This window comes from Eurypyga helias, unplaced genomic scaffold (genome assembly GCF_000690775.1).
Source record: "Eurypyga helias isolate BGI_N326 unplaced genomic scaffold, ASM69077v1 scaffold11546, whole genome shotgun sequence".
Lineage (NCBI taxonomy): Eukaryota > Metazoa > Chordata > Aves > Eurypygiformes > Eurypygidae > Eurypyga > Eurypyga helias.
This window is the reverse complement of record NW_010254839.1, coordinates 46,080-73,645: the sequence shown is the minus strand read 5'-3', so window position 1 is coordinate 73,645 and position 27,566 is coordinate 46,080. Positions and strand designations below refer to the sequence as shown.

The 27,566-nt window shown below is 40.2% G+C and overlaps 1 protein-coding gene across 1 annotated transcript in view; it reads right to left on the bottom strand.

Moving 5' to 3' along the window:
• The window catches only part of PLCB4 (phospholipase C, beta 4), a gene marked incomplete at its 3' end in the record, with an annotated part of 63,704 nt that overhangs the window by 22,682 nt on the left and 13,456 nt on the right, over nucleotides 1-27,566 (bottom strand). The window contains exons 5-17 of the mRNA XM_010153153.1: nucleotides 24,214-24,293; nucleotides 23,598-23,651; nucleotides 18,141-18,222; nucleotides 16,885-16,985; nucleotides 16,210-16,267; nucleotides 11,365-11,473; nucleotides 7,358-7,568; nucleotides 6,611-6,704; nucleotides 5,908-5,987; nucleotides 5,396-5,480; nucleotides 2,793-2,883; nucleotides 1,779-1,874; nucleotides 233-333 (exon numbers count right to left, since the gene is read on the bottom strand). Coding sequence (XP_010151455.1) covers nucleotides 233-333; nucleotides 1,779-1,874; nucleotides 2,793-2,883; nucleotides 5,396-5,480; nucleotides 5,908-5,987; nucleotides 6,611-6,704; nucleotides 7,358-7,568; nucleotides 11,365-11,473; nucleotides 16,210-16,267; nucleotides 16,885-16,985; nucleotides 18,141-18,222; nucleotides 23,598-23,651; nucleotides 24,214-24,293 — 1,242 coding nt within the window. The remainder of the gene's footprint in view (nucleotides 1-232; nucleotides 334-1,778; nucleotides 1,875-2,792; nucleotides 2,884-5,395; nucleotides 5,481-5,907; nucleotides 5,988-6,610; nucleotides 6,705-7,357; nucleotides 7,569-11,364; nucleotides 11,474-16,209; nucleotides 16,268-16,884; nucleotides 16,986-18,140; nucleotides 18,223-23,597; nucleotides 23,652-24,213; nucleotides 24,294-27,566) is intronic.

Below are 27,566 nucleotides of genomic sequence, written 5' to 3'. Positions count from 1 at the left end.
TTCCCTACATGCTAATTCCGTTTCCTCAATAAGTATTCTATCTGAACAAGCAACGAGTGTTTCTGTCTACAAAATGTTGTCTTCTCACGAACGTACAGGTTAGGAATCTCGTGAAGATCTTGGGTTTGAGTCTTCTGACAACATGTGCTGTGATGCTTCCACAAAACAGTGTCTTTTACACCCACCTCCACAGAAAGCTTCCAAAGAAATATATATAAAGAAGCAGTCCCACCTTTTTAACACTGATGGCAACAGCTTCTTTTTGACTGTAATCATCTACAGTAAGGTCACTTCCAAATTTGTACTCTGGATGAGCTTCCTCTTCCTGGTCAGCTGCACAGAAGAGAAAAAGGATCAGTGTGGAAAGCACAGCATCTACGATTTTTCTGTGAGACGTGGAACAAATGGCAGTTGAATACACAGGTTTGGGCTTTTTTTAAAAACTGAAATAAAATCCAGGGTATTACATTTCCAAGCATTAGTAGTAAATTACAGCTAAGGCCTGAGATTCTTACAGCTCTGACATGGTTAGTAACAGGAATTTTATTTACTGTAATTTTGAAGGAATCAGTAATTTGCTTCACAAATGTGTAAAAAAAACCCCAAACAGTAGGCTTGGGGAAATAACAAGAAATGAAGATAGAGTCTCTATTTAAAGATGTAAAAAGTTGCTGGTGTCCAGGCTTCTCATATGCATTGTTAATCCCTCCTTCTGTGCCCCTACTATAGGGAATCATTTTCATTCGCTTTTAAGACGATTTTTCATTAGAACCTAGTGTACTCAAAGAAGTTAAAAGGCCTCTTACAAACATAAAACCATTAATCACATTATTCATATGGATTTAAACAATAATTTTAGAAAACACTTCTTTGAGCCTGTTGGTAGTCTAGCACATAATTAGTAACAGCACAGTAAGAACACTATTAGAAAATAAGCATTCAAATGGAAATCAGCCTGTGAAACAACAGAATCTCCTCTTTGCTTCTTGATCACCTCAAGAAAGATACTGAGAGGCTTCTCCAAAAAACCGTTGTCTTTCAGTCTCTTTAGCATTGCAAGGACAGACACCAAGATTTGGAGCACAAAGAGCATCTTTCACATGGACCTGTACTGACTGCAACAGCAGTGGCTTAGGGCTGGTTAAAAACCAAACCAAACCCAAACCCACCCCAAAACCAAAACAATACCAAGGAGAGGACCAAGGGGTTGGCTAAAGCTGAGACATTCAGTGCGACATGGGTACCTTGGTTCAGACACTTGCAGGCAATGCATGATTTACCTCTTCTGAAGTCGGACATTTAAAGCAGGCAAGGTGAATCACAGCTTAGATATGTCTATTTTTCCTCTGATGGCCATAAACACATTCTACATCACTGGCTCAGATCTAGATGTTTACACTGAAGATATCTGAAGTTTGGCAAGAAAAATCCTATCCCTCATTTTCTCCTTATAAAGTATATTGTAATAATCCAATCTGATGTTGACACAAGTAGTAAAAATAGAGACAAATCTGTTTTCAAAGCAAAGATCACGGCTTCCCAGTCTCTCACGCACACACATATACACACAGTGAACATCTGACTTGGGGAAGTTCAGATAACTTCTGAACAGTAAGTGGAAGTTAAAATTACCACTAGTACCACCAACTGAGTTCATGTTCCTACCAGAGCCTGCCTCAGACCACGGGCACGTGGGTAACATGCATAGTAACTGCTCATGCTGGCCTACTGATTTACTACAGGCAATGTTTGAGAGCCCTTCTCTATGAAAACCTCACCACTTTCTATTTCTTCTTCATTATCATCCTCTAGGATATTTACAGGAGCAGCAGTTTCCCCAGCTTCCATCATCTTTTTCAGAGCATCAAGCTGTTCTGTTAATAAGAAAAATAAAAATAAATTAGTCATGACATGAACAGTTTGTAGCACAAAGAAATACATGAGAACAATCATAAATGATTCTCTGATCCCAAGAGCTAGTTTTATTTAATGGGTTCTCTAAGTTTTTAGTTAGCAATAAAATTTTACAGAGTAAGAGCATCATTAGACACACACTGTTGTTAGATCTGAAAAGTGGTCAATAAGGGCTGTGTCCAAGGCTTACTGAAGTTAAGAAAAATATTTCCACAGACTGTGAAAATCTTTGGAGCAAGCATATTACTCCTCAAAGAGCAAATACACAGCTATCTCTTTGGTGCTTGAGCTATGCAAATGAAGGCAAAGTGCTTGGATTTTCAATTGTGTCCCCATGTGCGTTTCAGTTAGACAGTGTGAACCCAATAATGTATGTCTGAAGTCGGTGGAAGGTCTGCATGCTTATCTTCCCATGGAGAAGGATCAAGGTTTATCACTACAGCCATACTGGAAACTAATATAGCAACATTATTATTACTGAAAGAAGATAAATATCAGAGCTGGCAACAATTGCAAGAAGAGCAATTTGAAATTCCATTTCATTTTAAGCTTATCCTAGAAAAACACAGCAATGCAAACACACCAGTGTAGGCAGAATTTACAAGAGATTCTATCTGAGTTATATTTTAGCTCAACCAGCAATCTGATAAAAGTCCCAGGTTGACATTTCTAGGTCTATCTGTGCCTGTGCTACACGCTGATATCAAGGTCTAAACTCTGGCACTCATATGAAACACAAGGGTAAACAAAGTGTCATTTACATATAATTCATATTCTTCCAACACTAAAGTACAAGTAGATTGGAAGCTTTAGTTACAAAGTCTATTCCTATTTCTGTGGACTTTTGTTTAATTTAAGAGTTGACAAGATTTACTTACTTTTTTCTACTTCAGGTTTCAGCCTTTTATTCTTTATGAGAATCTTTCTTTTGAGGTCATTAGGAGAAGGTAAGGCTTTACCTGGATCAAGCTGTAAAATAATTTAAAGGAAAGGCTTAATAACAGCTATTTGGCCTTTGTATCTGTATTTGGGATTTTGACTTCAGGGCAGCAATGGTCAGGGGCAGTGAACAAGCAGTGCCACCTTAGGCACAACCCTGGGAGGTAGTGTGACTGCAGTTATATTGTCTCCTCTGCTTCTTCCCTATCCCACGGGAAAGCTGTGCTCAGGTGAAATGTTGCTACACGTTGGTCTCCAGCCCATGCCATCCTCAGCTGCACTGGTGAAAACATCTCCTCCTCCCTCCCGCCTAGCAGTCGGCACGGACATGACCAGCAGCTCTTCATCAGAGGACCTCCTACTTTCCCTCTCTCCCTGTGTTTCACACACAGTCCAAGCCAAAGTTTAGCCCATTATCATCTGATCTCTAAATAAGTGACCTTTTATAGTCCCTTCAAGCTGTAGTAATGCAAGGGAGACAGCCCCCACCTACTGACAGAGCAGAAATGGGCTGGCTTTGGTGAATGGAAAACTACCCAGTCTTTAGCTAGGTGATGAGGACGGTTTTTGTCAGTAGGGCTGCAGGGTCACATCTTCAGTATTTGTGAAAGACAAATGGCAAGTTTCACATGCACGAGTGAGTACTACTAAAAGGCTTAGTCCAGTTTGGGGACGGAGAAAAAATATGATTGAGAAAAGATAAAAAGTACAAATCCTTGTGATTTAAGCCCCACCACATTATTAAGGCTAAAAAGGGATTTGGGTACGGTAATTAGCAACCTCTCCACCTCAGGCTTGCTAAGAACATCATGCAGGGAGTTGCTGGTATAATGGACTATGGTTTCCAGTGAACCTTAAGTTATACAGGAGTAGAAGATATTTCCAGAACTACTAAAAAACTCTCAGAAGAAATATTCAGATATTCTTCTCCTTAAATCCAACTCTGAGCTATGCAAAGCAGCATTCTAATGAAGAAACAAAAGAACAAAGCACCACAACTTGAAACCAAATAAAAGCAGCAGAGGTGACAAATAACAAGCCAGCAAAAAAAACCCAAATCAACCCAACCTCACAAGAATGGGTGCAAACCTCCTTGCAGGAGGGTAATGATTATGCACAACCACCAGTCATGGGAGTTGCAGCGTGTTGGATGAAATGACGATTGTTCCTAAGAGCGCTTGGATTGCAATTCCACTAGATGTCAGTGCCGCAGAGCTCATTTATCCCCAGGCTTCCCGGAAGGCAGTCTGCATCCCCAAGCACAGGGCATAGCGGGATGCCCATGAGGACAAATATTTGCTTTTACTTAAAACCAAATCTCCTTCAGCCAGTGCCACGTCCCTCTGTTCTGGCCTTCTCCATCAGGCCAGGTATCAGAAACCAAGCACTCATAAACCAAACATTTCAAGCCATCTCTGCAACATTTGCTTTGCCAGCAGCTGAGGACTGAACTCGCCCACGAGGAGGGACGGACACAGAATGCAGAAGGCTCAGCAGTGCTACAGAGCCCAGGCAGCTCTTAATACCGGGCCCTGGGGTAGCAGCCTTTGGCCAGCTCTGTTTTAGGCTTCCCCGAAAGCTGCTGGAAGCTGTTATTGGTGAGGAGCGTGGCAAGGTGGCTACATACATTACAGGGGAACACTCCAGATTGTGTTCTCTGGGATGCACTTTTCAGGGTAACAATCTGCCTTGTGCACCGAGCCTTGTGCACTGCTGTCCCTGCAACATGGAAGGAAAGCCAAGGAAAGCACAGCTCTGGAGATGAGAATACCAGCAGCCCCCTTCGCAGGGGTTATGTGGTCAGGAGCTGAAAGGCAAGGCAGACTTGTCTTTGCCATGGTCCCCAACGGCACTAAAAAGCATCTGCAGGTGGCTGCTGGCAGGCAGTGAGGACATTGCTCAGCAGAGTAAGGAAGGCCTGGAGGAGTAGCTGCAAGCACTGGGCAACAAGCTATGAACGACTCAAATACTGTGTTTGTGAAGGAGTGGCTGTTGTTATCTCCTGCCACACAGGAGGGTGAAGTGCATGCAGATTACAGTGCACTTGATAGTCCAAATGAGACTCCAGGGAACTCTTTGTGCTTAATTTAATTCTTAATGCAGTAGTGGGGGCCACCTAGACTGCAGGACCTGCTCTGGAGCAAGAAGCATGCAAAGTGCAGCTCCAAAGAAGAGGTTTCCTCAGCTGAGACCATGCAGTTTGTAATTAATTGGTTTTCAACAGTGGCTGGCAATTTCAGAGTTATGTATGACCTGCAAACACAATGTATGTGGTGCATTTTATGTAGGTGCTGATATTACGTCACACATCAAGGGGATGGATTTCCCCAGGCTGCTCGCCAGAGCCCTGTACAGGAAAGATTAAACAAATCAGATAAGGACAAGTTTGTGCCAAAAAGTGCAGACACCCAAAATCACTAGTCATTTTTGAAAGCACAGGACTGGCAGTGAACAGCCCTATAGGTGATTCGATCCCAGTTTATAATGTCTTTTATCTACAGTTAATATAAAAAAATAAAAAGACAGGCAGAATATAACATACTGGATGCGTTTCTAGAGGCTGCTTCAACAGGAGATCTCCAAAAAGGTCTTCACAGTATTTTGACATCTTGTACTGTTGATATTTGCTAAAAAAGATGATGTTGGTTAATTTTTAAATATAAAAAAAGAAATCATTATTACTCAGCAAAACAGAATGTACTAAGTAATGTAGATATCCCAAATTATATACTGCCCACTTTCTCACAAATGAGAAGTATTACATCACTGTAATTAAAATGTCAGTCTATTATCTGACACAGATGAATTTAGTAAGATTAACTGAATCCCACACAACTAACAGACCATCCAAATATTTCACAGCTTTACCACAGGTAAAAATATTGCCATTATTAAGCTAGATAAAGATTAAGTAGTGTATTAGAGTCTCTTCCAAGTGACATTCAGTATACTTTTTACGGTTTCCGAGTACACTCACATTACACTATGTTTAAGCTGTATCATCTCTCTCATACACGGCACTGCAAAAAAACCCCCAAAACACGCACTATATACCTGCAGTGATTTTCAAATGAAAGAATGACAGGATACTCTGATGTGACAAATGCTGTTTCCTTAATGGCTTGAATTACATCCTTGAAAATGGAATAAAAGGATTCAAATTACAACAGATCAAATTACAATCCTAATGAGATTTTTTTTTTTTGTTCTCCACCCCACCCTGAGAAACGAAGAGCTGAATCTCAAATGTGTCAAGTGAAGCCAGAACTCAAACTAATTGTATGCTCATCCTTCTCTGTTTCCCCGTAACAACCCGGACTCAGCACCCAAGAGCTGCCTGGAGCGGTGATGGCAGCTTCACCCACAGCCCATTAATGCTACCCCTGGATCTGCGGCCACGGCCTTATGCCAGGGAGAATGTCTACTCCCACAGTAACTCCTGCATCTTCAGGCTATTTCCACATTTAAGGAACTTCTCAGACAACGAAGATGATACTTATTCTGTGGTGCAAAGAGACACAGAATGTGAAAATATGGGGCAAACGAAGCAAGAAGCCTTCCTGCAGTTTCTCTGGAAAGGGGTGTATGATGTGAGTCAGAAATGAGATCCTGGGACAAGGAATGGTGCCTATGTGATTTGTTAGCCTGTCACCAGGGACCAGCATCTGGGGGCTGAGGAGGGGAGGATGCCCTGCATGGATTCTTGTCCAGGAGTTCTTCTGGGGCTTACTGCCAGGTGTAGAGGTGAGGCATTTACCTTGAAAAGAATATCTGTACACATTGCTTTTCCATGCGTTATTATTGGTTCTTGATCTTCACCTTTGCCATCCCAACAGTCCAGCTCAACACACCTAAAGACCCAAGGAAAATCATGTCAGCTTCCTCAGTGTTTCAGTACAGGCAAGCTACCTGGAGCAAGTTCTGAGCAGTGTTCAGAGCAGTAAGTTACAAAGGAGTTTGGGGCATTGCAGACTTCCTTTTTAGCTGTACATGTGTAATTTCAGCCTGCTTTTATAGCTTTGGGTATTACCTTATACTATATATATATACTAGATATATTACCTTAAATACACTATTTGTGGGTCAAAGTATATATTTACACCTGAACAATAATGTTTTTAGCACTGTAACACTCTTCTAATTTATTCTCTTGCTCAGTTAACTGTGACACATTCCAGTACATTAAAAAATTAAGCGGGAAATCATGAACCGATCCTCATTTACATGTAAACATCTTAATTACAAAGCAGAAAGCCCTCTGAAATTCTGCAGTTGTCATTTTGACATCAAACTTGTGTTATCTTTCTCACAACCCATCTCCTGACATAATTTTCTACGTTCCCCTTTCTGTGAGAAAAATAGTATCTTAAATATGTATATTATCATTTACTACACTAAGATATTTACACATTCAGTTATGGAATATGTCACCACCAAGGTATATTATGCAGGTTTAAAGTATTACATCCACAAATATTAAAGGCTGTTATCTCCTGCTTCCAACCTGCATCCAGCCAAAAGCACTTGTCTGTACATCTCCACTGAAGACTTGCCACCAAACTGCCTGCCTGTTAAGTATGTATTGTGAGAGGAACTGATGAAATAATGAGCCAAAGGATGGTCCATTTCTTGATACAATTCCAAACGGTCTAGGAAAACCGGGGCATTTTCATCTGACATCAAGTATCTGCAAAACCCATCACTCGATATGACACCTAGAAGGAAGAAGAAAGCACGGCAAATTACTACTAGAAATTCGTAGTGGGCAGGAATCAAACTGTCCCACGGAGCAGGGACCCTAACACAAAATCTATGTTCACACAGGCTTCTGCAAGCAAACAGAAGCTCTCCCCTTCCAGTGCTCCAAACTGACCAAGAACTGTGTCCCTGGTGCAAAATCTGCCACTGTGTTCCCAGATAACCAAAGAAAAAAAAGCAGGTGCCCACCTAGCTCAGCATCCTACGCCCAGCACTCACCATGGCAGACCTAAGGTGTCAAAAGGATGTGGAGGAGGCAAACAAGCAGTGACATCTCCTCAGAATACTCCCAACAATTTGTGAGCTTGCATGTGTGAATCTTCTACGGTTCTCTTCTCATTGTATTTCATACTCACAGTCCTGCCCTGACTGTGCTACACGGCTGTTCATCAGCCTGCAGCACGTGCAGAGACTGTTCTCCACCGACAAAAACACGCGGTGGTGTACCTGAAAACATCTGCACGTGTTCGTTTGCAAAGCGTTAGGAAAATCTGAGATACCTTCAAGTTCACTGTCTGAAATACAGGTTTACACCTTCACAATGAAAAGCGAGCCATTTTCTACAGTGAACATGGGACGTGCAGCAATTCAGAGGGCAGATTTCATAACACTTTTATTTCTTTGCTGTTATATACTTCATAAAGTATAAAAAATATAAATCAAGAGATACATTTTAATAAAAACAAGTTAATAATCAGTACTGCAATATCAGTTTTAAGTGGCCAACAGACTGAAAAATGATCAGGGGTAGGGAAGGAGGGATTACTCACAAGGAGTCATTGCAGGGAATAGTCATCTGGCACTAATTTGGAGACTGCTTTCCCTAAAGTCATGTATGACCACTCAGCTATTGTTAAGGCATAGGTTGCAGCAGTCTTGTTTTATTTAAGACAACTTTTCCCTTACAGAGAACTCTACTGATCCTGCTTTTCATACTGCTCCTAGCTTTCTGAAAAAAACCCTTTACTGGAGCTTAGATTTTCTGTGCGAGGTGTCAGCCAGAGGTGAACTGCGCTGGAACGTCTTACTCAAATCCTCTCAGCTGATTCTGACTTTTGGAAGAAGAGGGGGGAAAAAAGGGACAACATCTTCAACTTTAAGAATGTTTTAATTATGTCGACCACTGAGAATTTAAAAAGAGGATCACAAAGTATCTCAGATGATACACACTTCTAGGGCATCATCTAGCAGAAAAACATCACAGCTGAGCGGGTGTTTTAGAGAAACCAGATCTGAGACTGCAGTAACTCAGGAGCTCTGTGCTCAACAGATTGGCCTTTGGATTTTTGACACGAACTGATGGGTGGGAGAATTTAATTTTGTAGCATTCCTGAGCAGGGTCTGGTTACTACACTGTACAGCATTAACTTGTTCAGCTTTACTGACTCTTTCTGTTACTGAAATGTAACTGAGGAAAAGTCAGTTGCTTATTGCTACTGCCTTGTCTCTTAAACTACATGATTTACCAAAAAAAAAGGTGTTGAGCTTAATTACTTGGCTCAGCACCAAACTTATATCTAAGAAGGGGAAAAAGACTGCAGAGAACCACCACTGCTGAGATGAATTCTTGCCTTCTTTACATGCTAAGGTTCAACATGTTGTTATATGAAATCATCTCTCTATCCTATTGATTGCATTGGGATAAAAAAATGCATCAGTGAATACGAGGACTGTAAGAGGACACTCCTGGTGTTCTGTTGTTGCTCTCCATAACCCTATCCCTGCAGGAGGTTTACCACGTTTATTTAGAACCTCTTAGAAATATAAACCAGAGGAATAAGCTAAATAATTAGCCAAGATTCAATTAGTGGCTAAAAGAATAAGCCAGTATCATTCCCTTACTACAGTTCAGTGCTTGCAAAATCCTCTTCTTTGTGAATTACTGAACATTGCTTTCCAGTTCTGGATGAATTTTCCCCTTCATAAAAAATGTTTTTACATCTTCCATCCCAAATAGGTGGTAGCTACATTAGTACATCTTCCTCATTTTGGAAAATATGTAAAATACACTGGCATCAAAAGGAATCATACATGAGTGCCTTAAAAAAAGGGGGGGCGCGGGGACAGACTTGACTAAAACCAAGTAATTCATACTTGGAGAATTCTCCTTCATGTAGAGAGGAAGAGAAATAAGCTACACTGAGTGGAAAATCCTCATAAGGTTTATAAATGACTCCTAGAAAAGAGAAGTATCTCCCTCTCTCTCAGGTGATTCCTGGAAAGCCCATGCTTTCAGAGAACTAAAAGAGCAACCTATTAAACCCAGTGCACAGCGCAGTGTCTGGAGTAGCACACACAGCACAAGCTCTTCCTCTAACAGTCAGGTCAAAAGGAGTAGAGCACTGTACGGAATGGTGAAAGCTGCACATCCAGCCACAGACAGATTCCAGAAGTTTGTAGACTGAGGAAGACAACCTGGCTCAAAGAAGGTGAAAGGGGCAGGTTTTGCTGCGGAAGGCATTGCTGGTGTCAACGCCCGTGTTCATAAAACGACAGGGTCACACAGGGAAGCCAACAAGGCTGCAGCATTGAGCGAGAGATGCCTTGGGCTTTACTGAAGCAGTTTAAGATATTGCCTCCTGCTGTTGGCTTCCCGCGTCCTTCAGCAGCAGGGGCAACACAAGTGCGTGTGTAAAAGCGATTTGCCTCCCCAGTGCAGCTTGATACCTCATCTAAATGTCTGGTGGAAGTGGCTTCCTGTTAGGATGCCTGAAGGCCTACGGGCTTTGCAAGGCTGCAGTCTCCTCTGCATGCTGTGGTGACAGTAACTGCCAGCAAAACGGCAGAGAGATGGGGATAGCAGTATTTTTAATTCCTCCGATTAATACCAACACAGTTTTTCAGCAGAATGGCTATGAACGGGGAGCGAAGTTCAAGCCCTGACACCTCCAACACCCACAGCAGCTCAGGACACGAGCAGTCCAAGAGTGGCTTGGAGACACTTCCTGCAATCTTCCTTCTCAGAGAGAACGTTTTTCATAGAATCACGGAATGGTTTGGGCTAGAAGGGACCTTAAAGATCATCCAGTTCCAACCCCCCTGCCATGGGCAGGGACACCTTCCACTAGACCAGGTTGCTCCAAGCCTCATCCAGCCTGGCCTTGGACACTTCCAGGGATGGGGCATCCACAGCTTCTCTGGGCAACCTGTCCCAGTGCCTCCCCACCCTCTCTGGGCAGAACTTCTTCCTGATATCCAATCTAAACCTCCCCACTTTCAATTTAAACCCATTACCCCTTGTCCCTGTCCTTGTCCTGTCCTTTTCAATTCACCCATGTAAAACACCCCGTTCTGAACCAGGCTGCTGCCCTTAAGCACTATCCAGATGATATGAGAAGAAGGTGGGTGCATATCCAATGGCAGATGTGGTAATTTATTTTTTATTTCCACACAACACCTGTACAGCTTTGCAGTCTCTCTGAGACCTTCGCCATAACCACATCCATGCTGCCTGGTTGCTAGGGAGTCTCCATGTTGTTCCCCATTTACTCAATCCTAGCTTCTCCCATTTCGTATCAGGATGGCTGTCTTTGTAGCCACGCCGTAACTTGAAATCAGGGAAATATTCCTTCTACAAAAATCACTGCGTTTGTGAGGGGGAATATTTTTCAGCACATCAGTTTCCCGATGTAGTTCACTGGTTGGGCCCCTGGCCACAAAGAGTGTAAGCTCCCTTTGAAATGTTTGGATGCTTTGGAACAAATTCCCCAAATACCTAAAACCAGCGAATACTGAATTCCCTCCCACATTTACCTTTACTCTTCAAGACTTCATCTGGCTCATACGTCTCAATTATCTGCATTGCTCTTTTTGTGTCATAAAAGGGAAATAAAATTTCATTGAGCCGAGGATCTCGTTGATGCTAAGGTTAGAAAACAACAGAATTCAGCAAAACAATATAGTGCATGGCTAACATCCAAGAGCATTTCATTACTGCAGATGAGAAAGAAAGAAGTGGACATTTAAAAAAAAAACAAAAGCGCCCTAAAACTTACAGACTATTCAACAGTAACTTTAGCTTTAGACAGAAAACAAACTTATCTTTTGTAAGAAATCTAGGCAGTTTGACTGTAAAATCTTTTAAAAAACCAATCCAGTGCAATCGTAAAACTGGTCTTACTCTGTTCATGAAAATAAGGACTGCACGTGATACACGTGCAAACGAAATGTTGAAAATAAATCACTAAATCTCTCTTCTTTGTAATTTCTTTCTCCTCCTAATCTTTTGTGTAGGTCACGTAAACTGACAGACTGACCGATGGCGCTGTAATCACCTCTGCAAAAATGCATGTCTTCAGCAGTATCTGCAGCTAAAGTAAAAATTAAAAGTAAAATAAAGCTATACTGTAAGCAAATAATTTGAAACCCGAGTTTAGAAATATGCAGCTAGTGATGATTATTTGTGGATCATGAAAACGTGTTATTAACTATTCAAAAAACAATGTAGGTTCTTAGAAGAAATGTGTACAAAAGAGCTTCACAGCATCATCTCTTCAATCCACAGTAATTTACAATATTAGGATTTCATAATATATGTAATATTTAGATAAAATTTAGCAGTGATTTCTAACACACTACTAAAATTCAGAGTTTTTAAGTTTTCACTTAATAGTGTGTTATGTAACTCTTGCTTTCTCCGTGCTGGATTAGAGCTGCACACTGTGTGCCTGATTCTCCATTAAACGAAAATTAAACCCAGAATTGAACCGAGTAGTGGCATGTAAGCAGATGCAATAAAACAAAGAAATAAATATGGCTGTGAAAACACTCTTTTACCCCAGTAGGTGCACAGTTTTCAAGCTTTAGTTTAAGCAGAATTCAGAAATGTAACAAGCCACCCCCTTACTGGTGATCAATAATTTGGAGTGGACAGGATGGTGTTGATACGGCTTGGCACAGCACTATCAGCATTTGCTGTAATTCCTCATGTATCAAATTTTTGATATTTTTGAATGAAAAAAGCAATATCCAATCAAAAATAAGCACTTGATCTCTTTTCTTCCAATCAATATATTGGTGCATGTGCTTAATTAATTCCAAGAAATTACAACCAATGCCAATTTAATCATGCAATTAAGGAGGGATTTTCAAGTAATGGTAGTGACAGTCTGCAGCTTCTAAAATACAGCAGGTTCATTCACTACAGATTGGCTGCCTGGATATCTAAGTAAAACTCGGATGAAATATGATATGAGAGCAGATGGATGCAGGACATAACTTGCTAAGCAGCACACGAGGGCGACACAACACTGGCATGCAACGGTACAGTCTACTGCAACAAACGATAAGCTTTATACCATTAGTGACAATACACCACTTCAAAAATTTAAGAAAGAGTAGGGAAGGTTCTTAAGAAACATGCTCTTCTCCACTCTCCTCCTCCTCCAGTTAGTCATAAGCAAATGGGAGAAAATAAATGGGATAAAGCAAAAAGTCTGCTCTTGAGAAAGAGTCGCAGAATTATCGGAAGGCGCTAAGAGCAAAATATGCTTCCTGCAGCAATGATCACTGCTGATTATCCATTTGAACAAAAGCATGTCTTTATGTTTACTTAGTTTAAAAAAATAAAACAAAATAGACAACTGATGAAGTTTCACTTAAAAAACAGGCAGAATGCTTACTAGGGTCTCCTGGGGAAATGTTCTGCACTACTGAGGTTGTTGGCACAGGGAAGCGTAACACAAATGCTACCCAGAACTAAAAGCACAAAGCTTGATCTAGCAAGACAACATGCCCTATGACTAATGGTTCATGTCCAACAAAGTGTCATTTGATTGTTCTAGTTACCGTATTAGACAGGGCACCCTTACATTCTTCACCATATGAGGGTGAACCATCTAAAAACACGGGGAGAAAGCGTGTCTGTATGGTTTTGCAAGGAGAGAAGGATCATTTAGCACCCCCAGCCTGGCCTCCGGTCTCCTCTTGGAGCAGACACAAACGCAGAGCTGATAGCAAACAACGTGCCGGAACCAATTTTGCCTCTTGACTTTGTCCGGCTGCAGCAGCAAGAAGGGTGTCCTTTTGCGGAGATGAAAAGCAGAGGGAGACAGAAGGAGCAACCAAGTGGAAGGGAAGGAGAGAGGAAGAGCAAGGAAGTGGAAAAGAGCGGGGCAGCGGGAAAGTGGGCGATTGAAAAGGATCTCCTCATAACTCCTTTCCGGGAGAAAGAATGAGTCTTGGTCAGACTACTGAATTTCCACCTTGACAGTTACTTGCCTTATTAATTTACTGCTGCAAATGGGTGGCAGGAGCAAATCTCAATAGCAGCGATTTCAGTTTTATTTTTTTCAAAATCTGACTTTAAAAAAAGGCGACCTAGACAAAATACTTGGTGCTTGACAATAATTAAATTTCTAAAACTTCCCAGAAGCTTTAATATTGATAACAATTAAGTCAGCCGTCAGCCAGCAGCATTCAAAAGTCAAATAGAGACAGCAGTTTGGAAGAGCTCCAGGAAAGCAGCTCACTCTCCACTCATACCCAGTAACATAACGTCATGCTCCCTTAAAAACCCACACCACTTAAAGCTTCTGCAGCGTGCCTTGGAAGTTACTGAATTCAAAATAATTTAGATTAAAGACTCTCGTGAAGAACTGCTCTGCCAAGTAACTCCCCTCTCCTATATAATGATAATAATCTTTTTAAATTTTCCAGCATTAAACATCACTGCTAATTGCAGTGTTGGCCAGCTGTCAAAGGGACAGAAATGATCACTTCAGGAGGGAGATTCTGGGTCATTTAGTGCCTTTCAAATCACAACCAAAACTTTAAACTCGATTTGGAGGCCAAAAGACCTCCAACGGAGTCAATGGCATTACTTTCAGTCATCAGAATGAACGTCCTACTCTATAAACCCACTTGACTATTTTTCTCAGCTCGGGTCACCAACTAAAGGGCCCACTACAGGATTTCCAATTGCAAAACGTGTTATGTCAGTAAGAACGTAGACAACAAGATGTGTCTTTCTCCAATACTGCCCACAGAAGAAGGCTGCTAATTCTGTAAAAAGAACCGCTAAAACAATACAAAACTGAGAGCACAACAATTCAGTTTTGGTTTTTTAATCAGCAGCTGGCAGCAATTCTTCAGAAGTTTAGGCTTCAAGGAAGCACAGGTAAATAAAACAATGACAGGGATCAGTTTTTAAATAATACTAAAATAGTAATTTACTAAAAAATGAGGATTAACACAAAAAATCAGAAGGTAATGTCATTCAAGGTGAGGACAGGGCTGTGTGCTTCAAGCGGTGAGGTGCATCTATCACTACAAGTGAACTGGGAGGCTGAGGTACTTTCCGGAGATAATTTATAATTTAAATCACAATGTTATCCTTTCTCTCTTCAATGCAGAAGCAAAAATGACATGCCTTAGGTATGACCCCAGTCCTGCACACATTTAGACACTGAACTCTGCAAATAACTGTGACAAAAGAACATTTCACAGTAGTAAGATTAAGCATATGTTTCAATTTGCTAATAAAGAGAACTGTGTATATGAACTAAGGCCCCAAATACGTAACCATTAGTCCTGAAGCTGTTAACCTTCTCACTGTCTTTTCTTTTGGAATACTCTTTCTACATGTAATTCAGGTTTGGTGAAGAGTAAGGCATGCGCTCCCTACTGAAAAATAAAACTATGTTCCGTATTTGATATATGGGGAACTTACTGCTTGAATCTTCACACAGCAGTATCAGATGTATAAAGATATATTAAATAGATTTATAACTGGTAAAATAATTCTAGATTGAGAGTTTTTTGGTAATGAACCCAGTCCCTAAAAGATCATGCAGAGAGGTGAAGCGGCTATCCATGTTCCAGATGACAAGAATCTACTGGTACAAAACCCAGCTGAATGTGCCCATTTTCCATGTGCATGTTCCTGTCAAATCTACATAGCACGTCTACTGTTGCAATTCTGAATGACTGAGTCTTCTCTATAACGTACTGTGCTTTAGGAATATAAAAAAATCCAACCCCACACTGTTTTATTGAACTACTTCGCACACGCACAACGTTTTTAAGAAATACTAAACACTCCTGCCAACAAGTGCATTCTGGAAATACAGCAATAAAAATATTTCCTCTTATCCTGCACACATAGTATTTTAAAAATCATATACAAACTCTTAAAATATCCTCTTAGCTCTTAGATTTGTAATAGATTGAAGTAATACTGTTGAGAAGAATCAAAATGCTGTTTACGAAAGCCTACTTCATTTTTTCTATTATTCAGGAGGATTAGCAGATATATTCAGCTGTGGCCTACAGGTAAAGTAATTGCTTATAATAAAATACTGGGTGTATTTTAGTTGAAAATGCATTGAATATAACAGTATCAAATGCATAAAACATATATAACACACAACATAACACAACAGCAAGTGATCAACAGATGCAATCTGCAAAGCCAACATGTAGAAAGCACAACAACGTACAAGTGTGGAGCTGATTTTTGCACCTGGATGTTACCATAATGGAAAGATCAGCGGCAAAAAAGCGTAGCAAAAAATGGCATGATTCATGCAATGGAAAGATTGGAAGAAGCAAGCCACTGCAGACAGACTTGTATGGTAGTTAATGTATGAAAAAGCTTACTTCATTTAGAAAGCTCACTAATTGGTCTACCGTTAAATAATCAGTTTTGTCTCCATTGCTGAAAAGAAATTTATTAGAGAATGTAAGTTTTCATATACGATGCTACAGTAGGTATGATTTACATGTTGACATTGTTGATACTTTTAAAACCATTCCCTTTTCTACCTGAATTAGCTCTACGATCTCAAAATGAACAGTCACAGAAAACATACTAGCTGTCTACGCTTGACACAGTACATCTCCCATACTTCCTAGAACTTAACAAACATGACTTCATAAAACAACATGTAAGTCCTCCAGCTGAGAATACATCGAGGGAAGAAACTTTATAAACTTCAAATTTCTTATTTAATTAGTTCACATACTGCATTAATCATCTAAAGGAGCAAGTTAAACTTACAGTAGTTAGTAAAGCCAATGCAAAAAAAAAAAAAAAAAGGTTCCAGGTGTTTCCTCTAACTCATGTAAAAGTTTCTCTAAAATAGTGAACTTTTACATTAACGATCTGAGAGGGAAGGAAGGGGAAAAACATAGACCCGAGTTTGTCTTAAAATACTGCTGATGCTACTGGGATTCAAGGTTAGATAATCTTTACAGAGTTCTGTCATTATTAGATATGAACTAAAAATACAGCAAAATGAGTTTAAAACAAGATTATATTAAATTTGAACTTACATCTTCTTAAAGAGGTCCTCTATGTCAGTTCGGGGACATATCTTTTGGGTGAGCTCATAAAATTTCTCGTAAGTAAATGCTGCAGGCTCAATTTCATCATTCTGCAACAAGATGCAAAGGTACATTTACCCAGCAAAAGAGGGGGCTTACATGCTTTTTTCCCCAAGAGCATATCTTATATCAGACAAAGCAACCGGCAACTGTTTTATACGTGTACTAGTATACGCTTACCTAGTTTCTTTTGTATTTTCTGAAAACTGTTCTTAATTCATCCTTATCATAGATCTGTTTGATGTGCTTATACTCTGACCTCACAGTAACATTAATTCTGCATAAACACAGAACTGGAAAACAGTCTTCACTGTAATTCTGAAGCTTACAATAAACCCCCCCAAAAGTCCAAACTAGCGTACAAACTTCAGGATACTTATACTGAGGCCAAAGAACATTGAGAAGAAGTTCCAGCTCTGGCACAATGGTGTTAAAAAGCAAAGAAGTTCTCATATAGGGGCACGTAAAACTTCCATGAGGGACAGAACTCATGGCTAACACATTCAGTATCATGTTCTCGTCTGAACAAGATGAGAACTTCAACAGTGAGGAAAAATTTCATCTCAGGTGCCAGGCACTGCTATGGCTGGGGATTTGTGTCCTTCTACACCCCTCTCCTTGCTGGAGACAGCAAGATGCTGAGCCCGCAGGGCTGCCCCTTGCCAGCCTCACCAGGAGCTGGCTGCAGTCAGGCCAAGAACCAAGGGCTGGAGTCTCCAAAATGAAAGAAGGGAGACTAGGCAGGGACTAAGGCCAAAAAAACCCTAGCTGTGACTGTAACCAGCCATCACCTCTCTGGGGCTGCTGGCAGGGTCTCCTGCTGTGAGTGGGACAGAGACGGATAGCAGTTCTCCAGTGGAAGGCAGCAAATTGCAGGAGGAGTCCAAGAAACGCAACTGAGAGGACAGCATGCAACAAAAAAGGTGTTATGTGCATATTCTGTGCTCATATGCTTTGTATAAATAAATGAACCCTAGTCTGTTATGGAAAAGAAGGGAAGCCTGATCGAAGACGTTTAATGACCACTGTGTCATACAGATTTAATTACATTTTGGTTTTAGTAAACAACCTACGGTGACTAATAAGTTACTCATGAACAATAGGCATGTTTTTATGTGATGCAAATGACTTAAATCACAGCTACAAATGTTAATGATTCATCAATTTATTAGTATACAAGAAAGTTATTCAAAACCACGAAATACCTTTCCACTGGGAAGACCTAATTCTTTAAGTGCCTGAAAGATCACTTTTTCTGTTTTACCTGATGCAAAGGTTCTGGTAATGCTAAAACAAAAAAGAGTGGGGAAAAAAACAAGAGAAACGTTAGTCACTTTTTAAACAGTTCTCTCTTTTTCACTTTTACTGCCAACATTTTCCTCTGGCTTCAAAAGATGAACGTAAGCATCTTCCAAGTAATAGTGCAGTTGAAAAAGTGCTCTAAGCTCCACAGAGCAGCACTGCTCTGCCTACAAGCTATCCATTTGAAAATATATCAAAATAATGAACTGCAAAAAGAAGAAAAGAGGTGTTTTTTTCCAACATACTAGGATACAGAGTCATGCAAAGCATTGTTCTGCTGACTTCTTAAAACTCTACGCATAGACGAATGACTGCGTTTAAAAAGTAGCAGATTCTAAAAGTGAGGAGACTCCTGTTTCCAGCCATTCCTGGCTGTGGTGACTTCCTTTCCTTTCCAAGCATTGACCTATGCCTCCCAGGTCACCCATAAGGTAGGCATGAACCACTCCCCGTGGCACCTTCCTTGCCTTCCTTCTCAAGCAGTCGCTGCCGGCAAGAGACTCCCAGCTGCGTGCCACATCTGATTTCCCACTCCCTCGCCAGCTGCAGTGCTCACTCCTCCCTTCGAATGCTCCCCCACCTTACAGCCATTAGGAATATCCCTGTTTTAGACAATGCTACTCATGTCTAACTCATTTAGGCAGGTTTCAGCTGCCACTGAAGTATTTCCACCAAAGTGATTAATATCCTCTTCCTTCCACAAAACGGGAGTGGTTCCACTATGCGTACGATTGACAAACTGGTTTCACTTGAAATGGAATAAACTCAATTAAAGCTTAGCTATTTGGTATGATTGAGGTGAAAGCCTTTGGTCTATTTCTGTTTCCATTTGAGACAAGTCTGAATAACCTCTAACTCTGAAAAAGTAGATCCAAACTTGACAGCCCTCCTTCCTTCTGCTTAGGGTCTAAGCTAAAATCATGTGCCCTACAACCTCTTGATTTTAGTGTCTTAATCTTGAGAGAAAAACTGAAGTCCGTATCCAGCATCTATTTCTAATGCTAACAAAATCTGATCAGAATACATCGTGCTCTCTATCATCAAGTGAGACAAACATTTGCTGGGACTTTTTGCTATCTCATGCATACTAAATGATTTCACGTGGTGAAAGATGTGAAACAAACTGTTGCTGTTATTTGTTGCCATAGCAATTCAAGGTTGTTTTATTCTCCAAAACACTCTCAACTGCCTATGTAAATATTTTCATACTAATAAAATTAAGATCAGGAAGTGAAAGAGCTAAATGACAAAATAATATTTTAACAAATCTTGGCCAATTTTTTTATTAGTCGGTTCTTACAAGAGTTAGCTTTCTGTGCCCCTATTTAGGCACCTAAATATGTTATTTGATTTTCCAAAGCTGATAAGCACTGAAATGTTTTCACTGAAATAGAAGACCGGGTTTAACTTAAGCTTCTTTAAAAAAAAAATCTCAGGCATCTATTTTTCTACTAATTCTAAACCACAGAGTAATGTTAGCTTTACAATTCACAACCTGTCTTTAGCCCTGTAAAAAATTCTACATCTGTTCTAATGAACTGGGCCCAAATAATAAATGTCATGTAAAATGTGTCATATTGGCGTAAGTAATTAATCAGAAATTGCAAGCCAAGATTCCGTGGCTGCAGGGAACTTATTTTTGATGCCATACTATTTTTTATTTCACCAAAGATGAAAGCAAACATAGCAGAAATTTTTAATGAGAGCAGTCTAGAAAAGACTGCATGAATCCAAAAAAGATTGTAAAAATACAGCATGAAACTTTCATTTTGCTGAGGATATTGTAAATAAAACTGTTTTTCCCTCTATCAGAAGAGACTTCATCCCAGCAGGTTTACATTCACCTTGTTGTACACCTTGGAAGAAAACCGGGCTGCTTCAGATGAAAGCAAGTTACTGGCCAACAGATGCTACAGGTGTTCACTCCTCATGTTCTACAGCAGTTTGGGGCTCTTTATGGGAACATGTCAGTGTGCTTCCTCACAGAGACTTAAAATACCTCCCAAATCTGAGACGGAGGTGCATGAATCTATCATGCTTGTTGATGGATTAAATGACTTGGTTACTTCAGACCTTCACCACTTCCCAACTACTACTTCAAAACTCAAGCCCACACATAAACTGTTCAAATCAGCCTTTTATAATGGCTCCACCGAATTTATCAGTTTGGACAGAACTGGAAGTACCACTGCCTACACTGAACAAGAAATCACCTAAAACTATGACTTCCAACCATCATCTAAATATTGAAACAGATTTCTTCCAGGTGCTCCTGGAGTAATCAATACAAAACATACTTAGTAAAAAAGTGTAATTTCAAATTAATTTAATTAAACTGCTGTAAAACAGATTTAAGCCTAATTTGTCATAGTTTAGCTTTTTCTTTTTTTATATAAATTTTCATAGTTATAAGCTAAATTAGCTTAAATCCCTTTAAATGTAGTTATACAAGGGATAAGCATAGATTGAGCAAAGTTAATTTCTAAACAGGCTCTAGCTGAACAGGTGCAACTTGCACATGTAGAAAATCCATTTTCTGCCAACAGAACGCTGCAGAAACCAAGCAGGTTGGGTTTTTTTTTAACAAACTCTGACCTTTTCAGTCATCATTTACAGTAGCGTTAACATCTGAAAATACAAAATATCATGCCAAATGCCCTGTCCTTGCAAGATCTCTAAGATGTAGTTCTAGACTCACATTGTTAAAATTTATTACAGCTCAAACTGCTAAGGTTTTTGCACTACTTACTGCCAGAATTTCTTCTCTCCCAAACACAGTAGGTTGATAGTAACTGATATATACCCTGGAGCACATTAAAATCTAAAAGTAGCTGAGAAGAATCTTCATGACTTTGCAACGTCCAACTGTTCTAATGAGGAGTCAGGAATATTTATGCCATAATGCCACCGACAGCCTAAGGAGTTTCACCTTCTCAAGGCTCATCACTCTCTATGGCCATAGGGAGTATAGCTGCAAAAATCTGTCTCAAACCTGGAAAGAAATGCAAGGAGGTCTGATTTCTCAGGCAAGATTATTTTTTCTCAGTGTTTTACTGCACTTCTGTGTAAAAATGAAATAAAGGTGACCTTGTGCTACATGTTCCTACAGCTTAACTGATGTGCTGGGTATTGTGAGAGAATAACCTTCCTATCGGTATCCTCAGAGCTACAGCAAATGCTGAGGAGTCCCTGAGCTGCAGGAGGAGGCGGAGGGTTGATGAAGCAGGGCTGGCTAGATAACACTGTATTTAAGAACAGGTATATGGGAAGGGCTGACCACGGCAATCTGGAAGTCGGTTGAAGGGCAAGCATCAGTGGTTTAAACCAGCAGAAAGAGTTCCTACCGGGAGGCTTGGGTAAACAATGTGAAACTTGGAGCGTCTTGCACAGCAGAGCCATTCTGCACACATTTCCAGTGCTTCCCTGGCTTGCCTTCCTCACACACATATCCCCTTATGGTCCTCCTGTTACCTCGTACCCCTCCATGCTCCCTCTCTGCACGAAGTGTTCACAGGATGAGGGGGGAAGCGATGCAGTCCCCTGCATCCCAGGCTGCACAGTGCCGAGACACCTGGATGCCTGTGTCCCACTTCATGGTACGGAGCTGTTGCTGGATGAGGCTACTCTCACAGTCTTGCCATCCTCTATCAGGGCTCTGGTTCACCCTCTTGTCCAATGTAGGTCCACAGAGCAGACTCATCTTTTCCCCTTCATTCACATTCCTCCTCTACCCCTTTCCTCCAGCCTCTCACTGACATCTCTCCTAATCCTTTCCAAGGGTGACACAGTGCTTCCTGGATAAGCCCCCCAAAGTCGCTACATTTCACCCACACCAACACAGTGCATTCCTTGGAGCATCCAGAAGGAAAGAAGATTCAGCTTCCCTCTGCACAACACGGCATAGGAAAACCTTACAAATTTACACTAAAAACTACTTTTGCTGTAAATTAAGCTGCTAGAGACTGATTTATGTCGCTACCTGGAAATTGTGCAAATTTGAAAAAAACAAACTCTTGGAAACTGAAACAGCTTTAAGAAAAATGATTCAACTTAAAAAGACCATTTAAGCCGTCCAAAAATCAAAACTGCAGATCCGGCAGGAAGGTTTAATACACTGGAACCGGTGGACTGGACTCCAGCAGGACGCAGGCTTGTCTGCATGTGCAATTCAGTGTGCTGAAGCTCAGTGGGAGGATTTGCGCCTTGCTAAATGCGAGGTAGAATATTTCAAGGCAGAAACAGTCTCAGACAAGCTAGCACACTATAAATTCATAGTGAGGAATAAAGCTGTGTGTTCAAATACAGGTATAAAGCTCTAGTCTTGAAAATAAATTGTAGTATGCTCCCTCATCTTTACCCCTTCAGCTGACATCCCTCATAGCACTTCTGCACAGAAGGTGCCTCATGGCACTCCAGTTCAAGTTTAAGAAATAAGCAGGGGCTCGGCAATGTGAAAGTTGAAAGGTTAATACACCAAAGCAGCCTTAACACCATCAAAGCGTCACTTGAGTCATGAAACTAAAGAAACCTGGAAGGCACCATGGCAGGCCTTTTGCCTTTCTTCAGATTCCATAGAGGCAAAATCCTCTGTTCCTCCCTTGAAAAAATGCTCTCTAAGGCTTATCTTATTCTCCTTCTTGCTCTCTTCTCCGAATTTCTACTTATGAAAAATCAGCATGCCCGAAAAAGTGTGGTTTTCCAATACTGCGTGAAGAGGAAAGGAGCTCAATGTATCAGCAAGAATTAATTTCTAGAGCAGGAGAGGGGAGAATCACTGTCTAGCCAGAGAAGACTGAAAATCAGTAACTTGTAACAGTTAACAGCTGTACAGAAAGAAATACACCTGTTGTAGCTTTTCTGTTACTGACAACTAACCCAATGATTCATGTACCGTGCGGAGAAAACCAAGTATCATCCTGGGGGTTTCTATAAAAGCAAAAGTATTTTTGGCAGAGCTATAGTTGCATCTTTTACAAGGAACTACATTTTAAAAAGTACCTTTTTGTCCTCTACTTAACTGGCCTGCAAGTTTTTATGGTTCTTCTGAAAAGTATTTTATGAAGTTTTACAGCTGAAAAACCATCCCAGACTTTAAGAAGTTTTAAGATGAGAAAACTGATGTTCTTAGCTCTAAGTAATTTTGAAAACAGTTATAAGCACTCATATCTTCATCCCGGTAAGAGGTCCTGCCTAGTTTACCTAGTGGTTATGGAACTCAGCTAATCTGTCTAGTTCTGTACTTATTTTTACAGATGTTTTAGTAGTAAAATTAATATTATATTTCATTATCAAGCTACAGAACTTTATTAACATTATACAGTCAGTGACTCTTAAAAATTGGAACTCCCAATTGTGCTTACCTCCGAACTGGAATTTTCCCATTTGTGTTTGTTAGAAAGGCCAGCTTCATCCAGCTGAAATTAAGAAAGAAATATTCTTTAAATACTATTTATTAAAATTGGGATCTAGATACTCATATTTAGAACACAGTTATTGCCCCATTTGTGAAATTAGTACAAAAAAATAATTCTTCTGTTATAAAAAACATTTTTCTGTAACGTTTTAGTGCTTGAGGCAGAGCAGTTCTGTAGCTGAAAAGGCAAAAAGCAGCCCAAAAGAATCAGCACCTCAATTAAAACAAGTGTGAAGACAAGAAAGACTCATGGGGTTTGTCTGCATATGCATCAGTGAAAGAACAAACCAGACAATAACTAAAACATACAATATCAGTAAATCAAATGCATGTTTATAAATTCTCTTATAATTGCTCCTGGGCAGTACCAGATAGAAACTTGAGACCTCTTCAGGTCACAATGAAATGTAAACACTAAACTAATTGAGCACTGTTTGCTTTATTACGCTGGTTTGTCATTGCAAATGTTGATTTATGAAAAACATTTTTTTTTTTAAATTCCAAGAAGGAAAATAGAGGGACAGAAAAATTAAGGAGAAAGGGGAGGAAAGAAAGTAACTTACTGTTTCTTGAGACACGTCATTGGACTGACATTGTTCGCCCTAAAATTATGTATGATGGATCCAAGCCCTTCTACCCATTGCTGAAAAACAGGAAATACAGAAACACCAAATCAGAAAACTCGAAGAGGGAAAAAGTAGGAAAGTTTGTCATGGGGGAAGGCATTTGTTCCTTGCAGCTATGGATAATGTTGACAACCTGGGCTGAGGGAAAAAACCTGCCCAATTCACAGTCTATAACACCAGGGAAACGTCCAGCCGCATTTTACCCATTACTATTTCATCCTTCACTAAACAAAGTGAGTGTGCTTTCCAGTCTTCCAAGCACCTCGTGTAGCATCAGCGGTAGTATTAACACAGTTCATTGCCAGCCAAGGCAAGTGGTCCATTGATTGATTTATTAAGCCTTCTATTTATAGCCTGTGCAAACATATGCCTCCCTTTTCAGTTGTGGCCGGCAATATTAGCTATTACTAAGCAGTATGTGATGACATACTTAACCGGTCCAGTTTTAGAAAAGGAACAAACCAAAACATGAATAAGCTAGAGCAACCCACAGGGAGGCACAATTGTCCTGCGAGGCTGACCTCATCTAACACCCTGTTACATAGTCAAGTCCTGCTTGCTTTCTTCCTTAAAAAGCAAAACATTCCAGTAATCATTGAGAAGACATTCAGCCAACTGCAGCGTTACAGCACTTACTTATGTAATTCGTTTTCATGGATATATTTTTCTACTATAGTTTGTACCCAAACTTTGCAGTACTGTATAGAAGCAGCCTAAGGATTAGGTCCTAACACTCACACTCACTGATTTCAGCAAGAATCCTGGCAGGATAAAGCCATACGAAGAGAAAAAAATGACAGCACTACAAGCCAACTTCAAACTCATTTATACTATTGTAATACTAGGATTACTCAACAGATAATTTACACTGGTGGAACTGAGACGGGATTTGGTCCACTGCTTAACATTAACCTTATGAATAAAGAAGCTTCTTGCTTCCGGCCAAATTCTGCGCATGCAGCTTGAACTGACTTGGTCAGGATCCAGAATTTGACACTTATAAATAGATGTAGATGAGTATATTTTTTCTTTTCATGAATGAGTGCTGTACATCTGCCAAACATGAAAAAACCCACCATTTATATAGGAGGAATACTAATGTCTTTGGAAAACGGCTTATTGTAAACTGGACACAGTAAATCCCTACGGGCTAAAACAAGGTCTAAGGTGTCAATTCAGCAGATAAACACACTTAAGCAGACCATTTTACTCATGAGGCACTGCAAGTACATCACAGACTTCTTTTTAAACAAGAAATTGTTAACCAGACTCCCTTAAAAACAGATCTTATAAATCTACTTTGCTTTAGGAAAAGCAACCCTATATTAAGACATTTATTAATATTTGAATAATTAATTCTGAATTATTCTTTTTAAGAAGCACTGCATAAAATATGCATACAAATAGAATAAGTTTGTATCATTTGAAACACTAAGTCTGACATGAGAACAGCCAACATTTGGGGTTTTCTCAGGTGTGTTTTTGTGCCTGAAAACAACCCACCACCAACAGTCTGCCCTCGCATTTCTGCTTTCCCGTCTGCATGAATAAGATGACTTAGTAGTCACAGGATGGATGTACTAGGGATATAAAGAAAACGGTGTTCATGGGGAAAGCTAATAGCATTTATTAGAACTGATATAGCTGGAAACCACTGCCAGACTTCGGGGACACATACCTTTTCCTACAAACATTCCCTCACATAGGATGATACAGGAAGAGTACCTGTGATGATTTCAGGATAAACGCCTGAACCAGTCTCCCGCATATTTCAATCTCCTAGAACTCCTGAAATTCAACCATCGTCATTCAATTAACATCAACTATTGGCATTTGCTTTTTGTTTGTTTGTTTGTGGGTTGTTTGGGGTTTTTTTAGGGTTTTGCTTTTTGTGGTTTTTGTTTTGTTTGTTTGGTTTTTTGTTTACAGTTTGTTGGTGGGCTTTTTTTAACAGTAAAATCTAACATTACTGCTGCATTAACGCTGTCACAGTTTATACAAAAATTCATCCCTGTATGATCTGGATTAGTCTGTAGTCCCCTTAAAAGCCCCTGACCTTTCAACACTGACCCATAAAGTAAAATGCCATATGCTCAAAAATCCCTTGCAAAATTAAATTGTGCAAAGTGCATGTTGTGAATAAGCTTCAGTCTTTCAAAACTGCAATTTTCTATTGCTGCTAAAAAATGCTATTGGTGCAGTACTGGCAATGTCACCATTTTCAACAGGAAATAAACACACAGAGACAGAGATTGATCCTGATTTGAAGGCAACAGATTGCAACTACAGCAGAGATAACAAAATCAAACATTTAAAAGTAAGGTTACCCAATATTCAGTTCTGAAGTCACTTTTGTACATTGAGAACAGCTGCCAAAAAGGAACACTGCTAGAAAAAACACAAGTATAGCGAGAAATCAATACGCTGAACACTTACCAGGGAATTTCTTTGCAGGAATTGTCCTGATGATCCCCACTTTAGAGGACTCGCTAATCTTTTTTCAATGATAATGCCCTTTTCCTGACAGATACCAAATCAGGAACTGCATTCTGTTACACCCAAAGAGCACAGAACTACAGGCAAACACTGGTAAGCCACAAAAGCATGACATCCCTGCTGGCACCAGAGAGGGGAGCAACCTAGAGTCTGTCCGTTGATGAAGCATCTTTATATTGGCACAATGTCCCCCGGGCAAGACATGGCAGTTCGAGACACGCATTTGCCTGTCTGTTACCACACAGCTGCACTACAGTGGAGCATCTGGCCGCTTGTACTTCAGTTCAGGGGTAAAGCCGTTTCTGGAATGTTTGTGCAGATATTCCCCACGGTTACCAGGTGGCCCCGAATTAACTAGGAATAAGAGAGCTGAGGGCAAAAAAAATGCTTCTGGATTGTGAACATACTATATAGAAGCAAAATGACATAAGATGAAAAAATTTCCTCACCCATCGATTAACAGACAGACTCCTTGCCCTTCTGAGCCAGAATAGTCTCCAAATAGCAAATTTCAAGGCACTGTGATCCAGTGCACATATATACACAAAACATCCAAAGCCTGAATTCTCTAACAAATGTCAAGCTGACAATACATTGCTTCTCTGACAACAAACCATTTCCAGATTTAATGTACAGGTGTCTGATGATCTTGTGGGAGGAAGAAGAACTCAGATTTTTCTCACCTAAAACACTACGAAAAATATGGCAGAAGCCTTGCTTGTGTGCTGTGAGAGAACTCGTTCTACAGATGAAGCTGAAAGACCTGTAAGCTTATGAAAGTTAATGGGGATAAA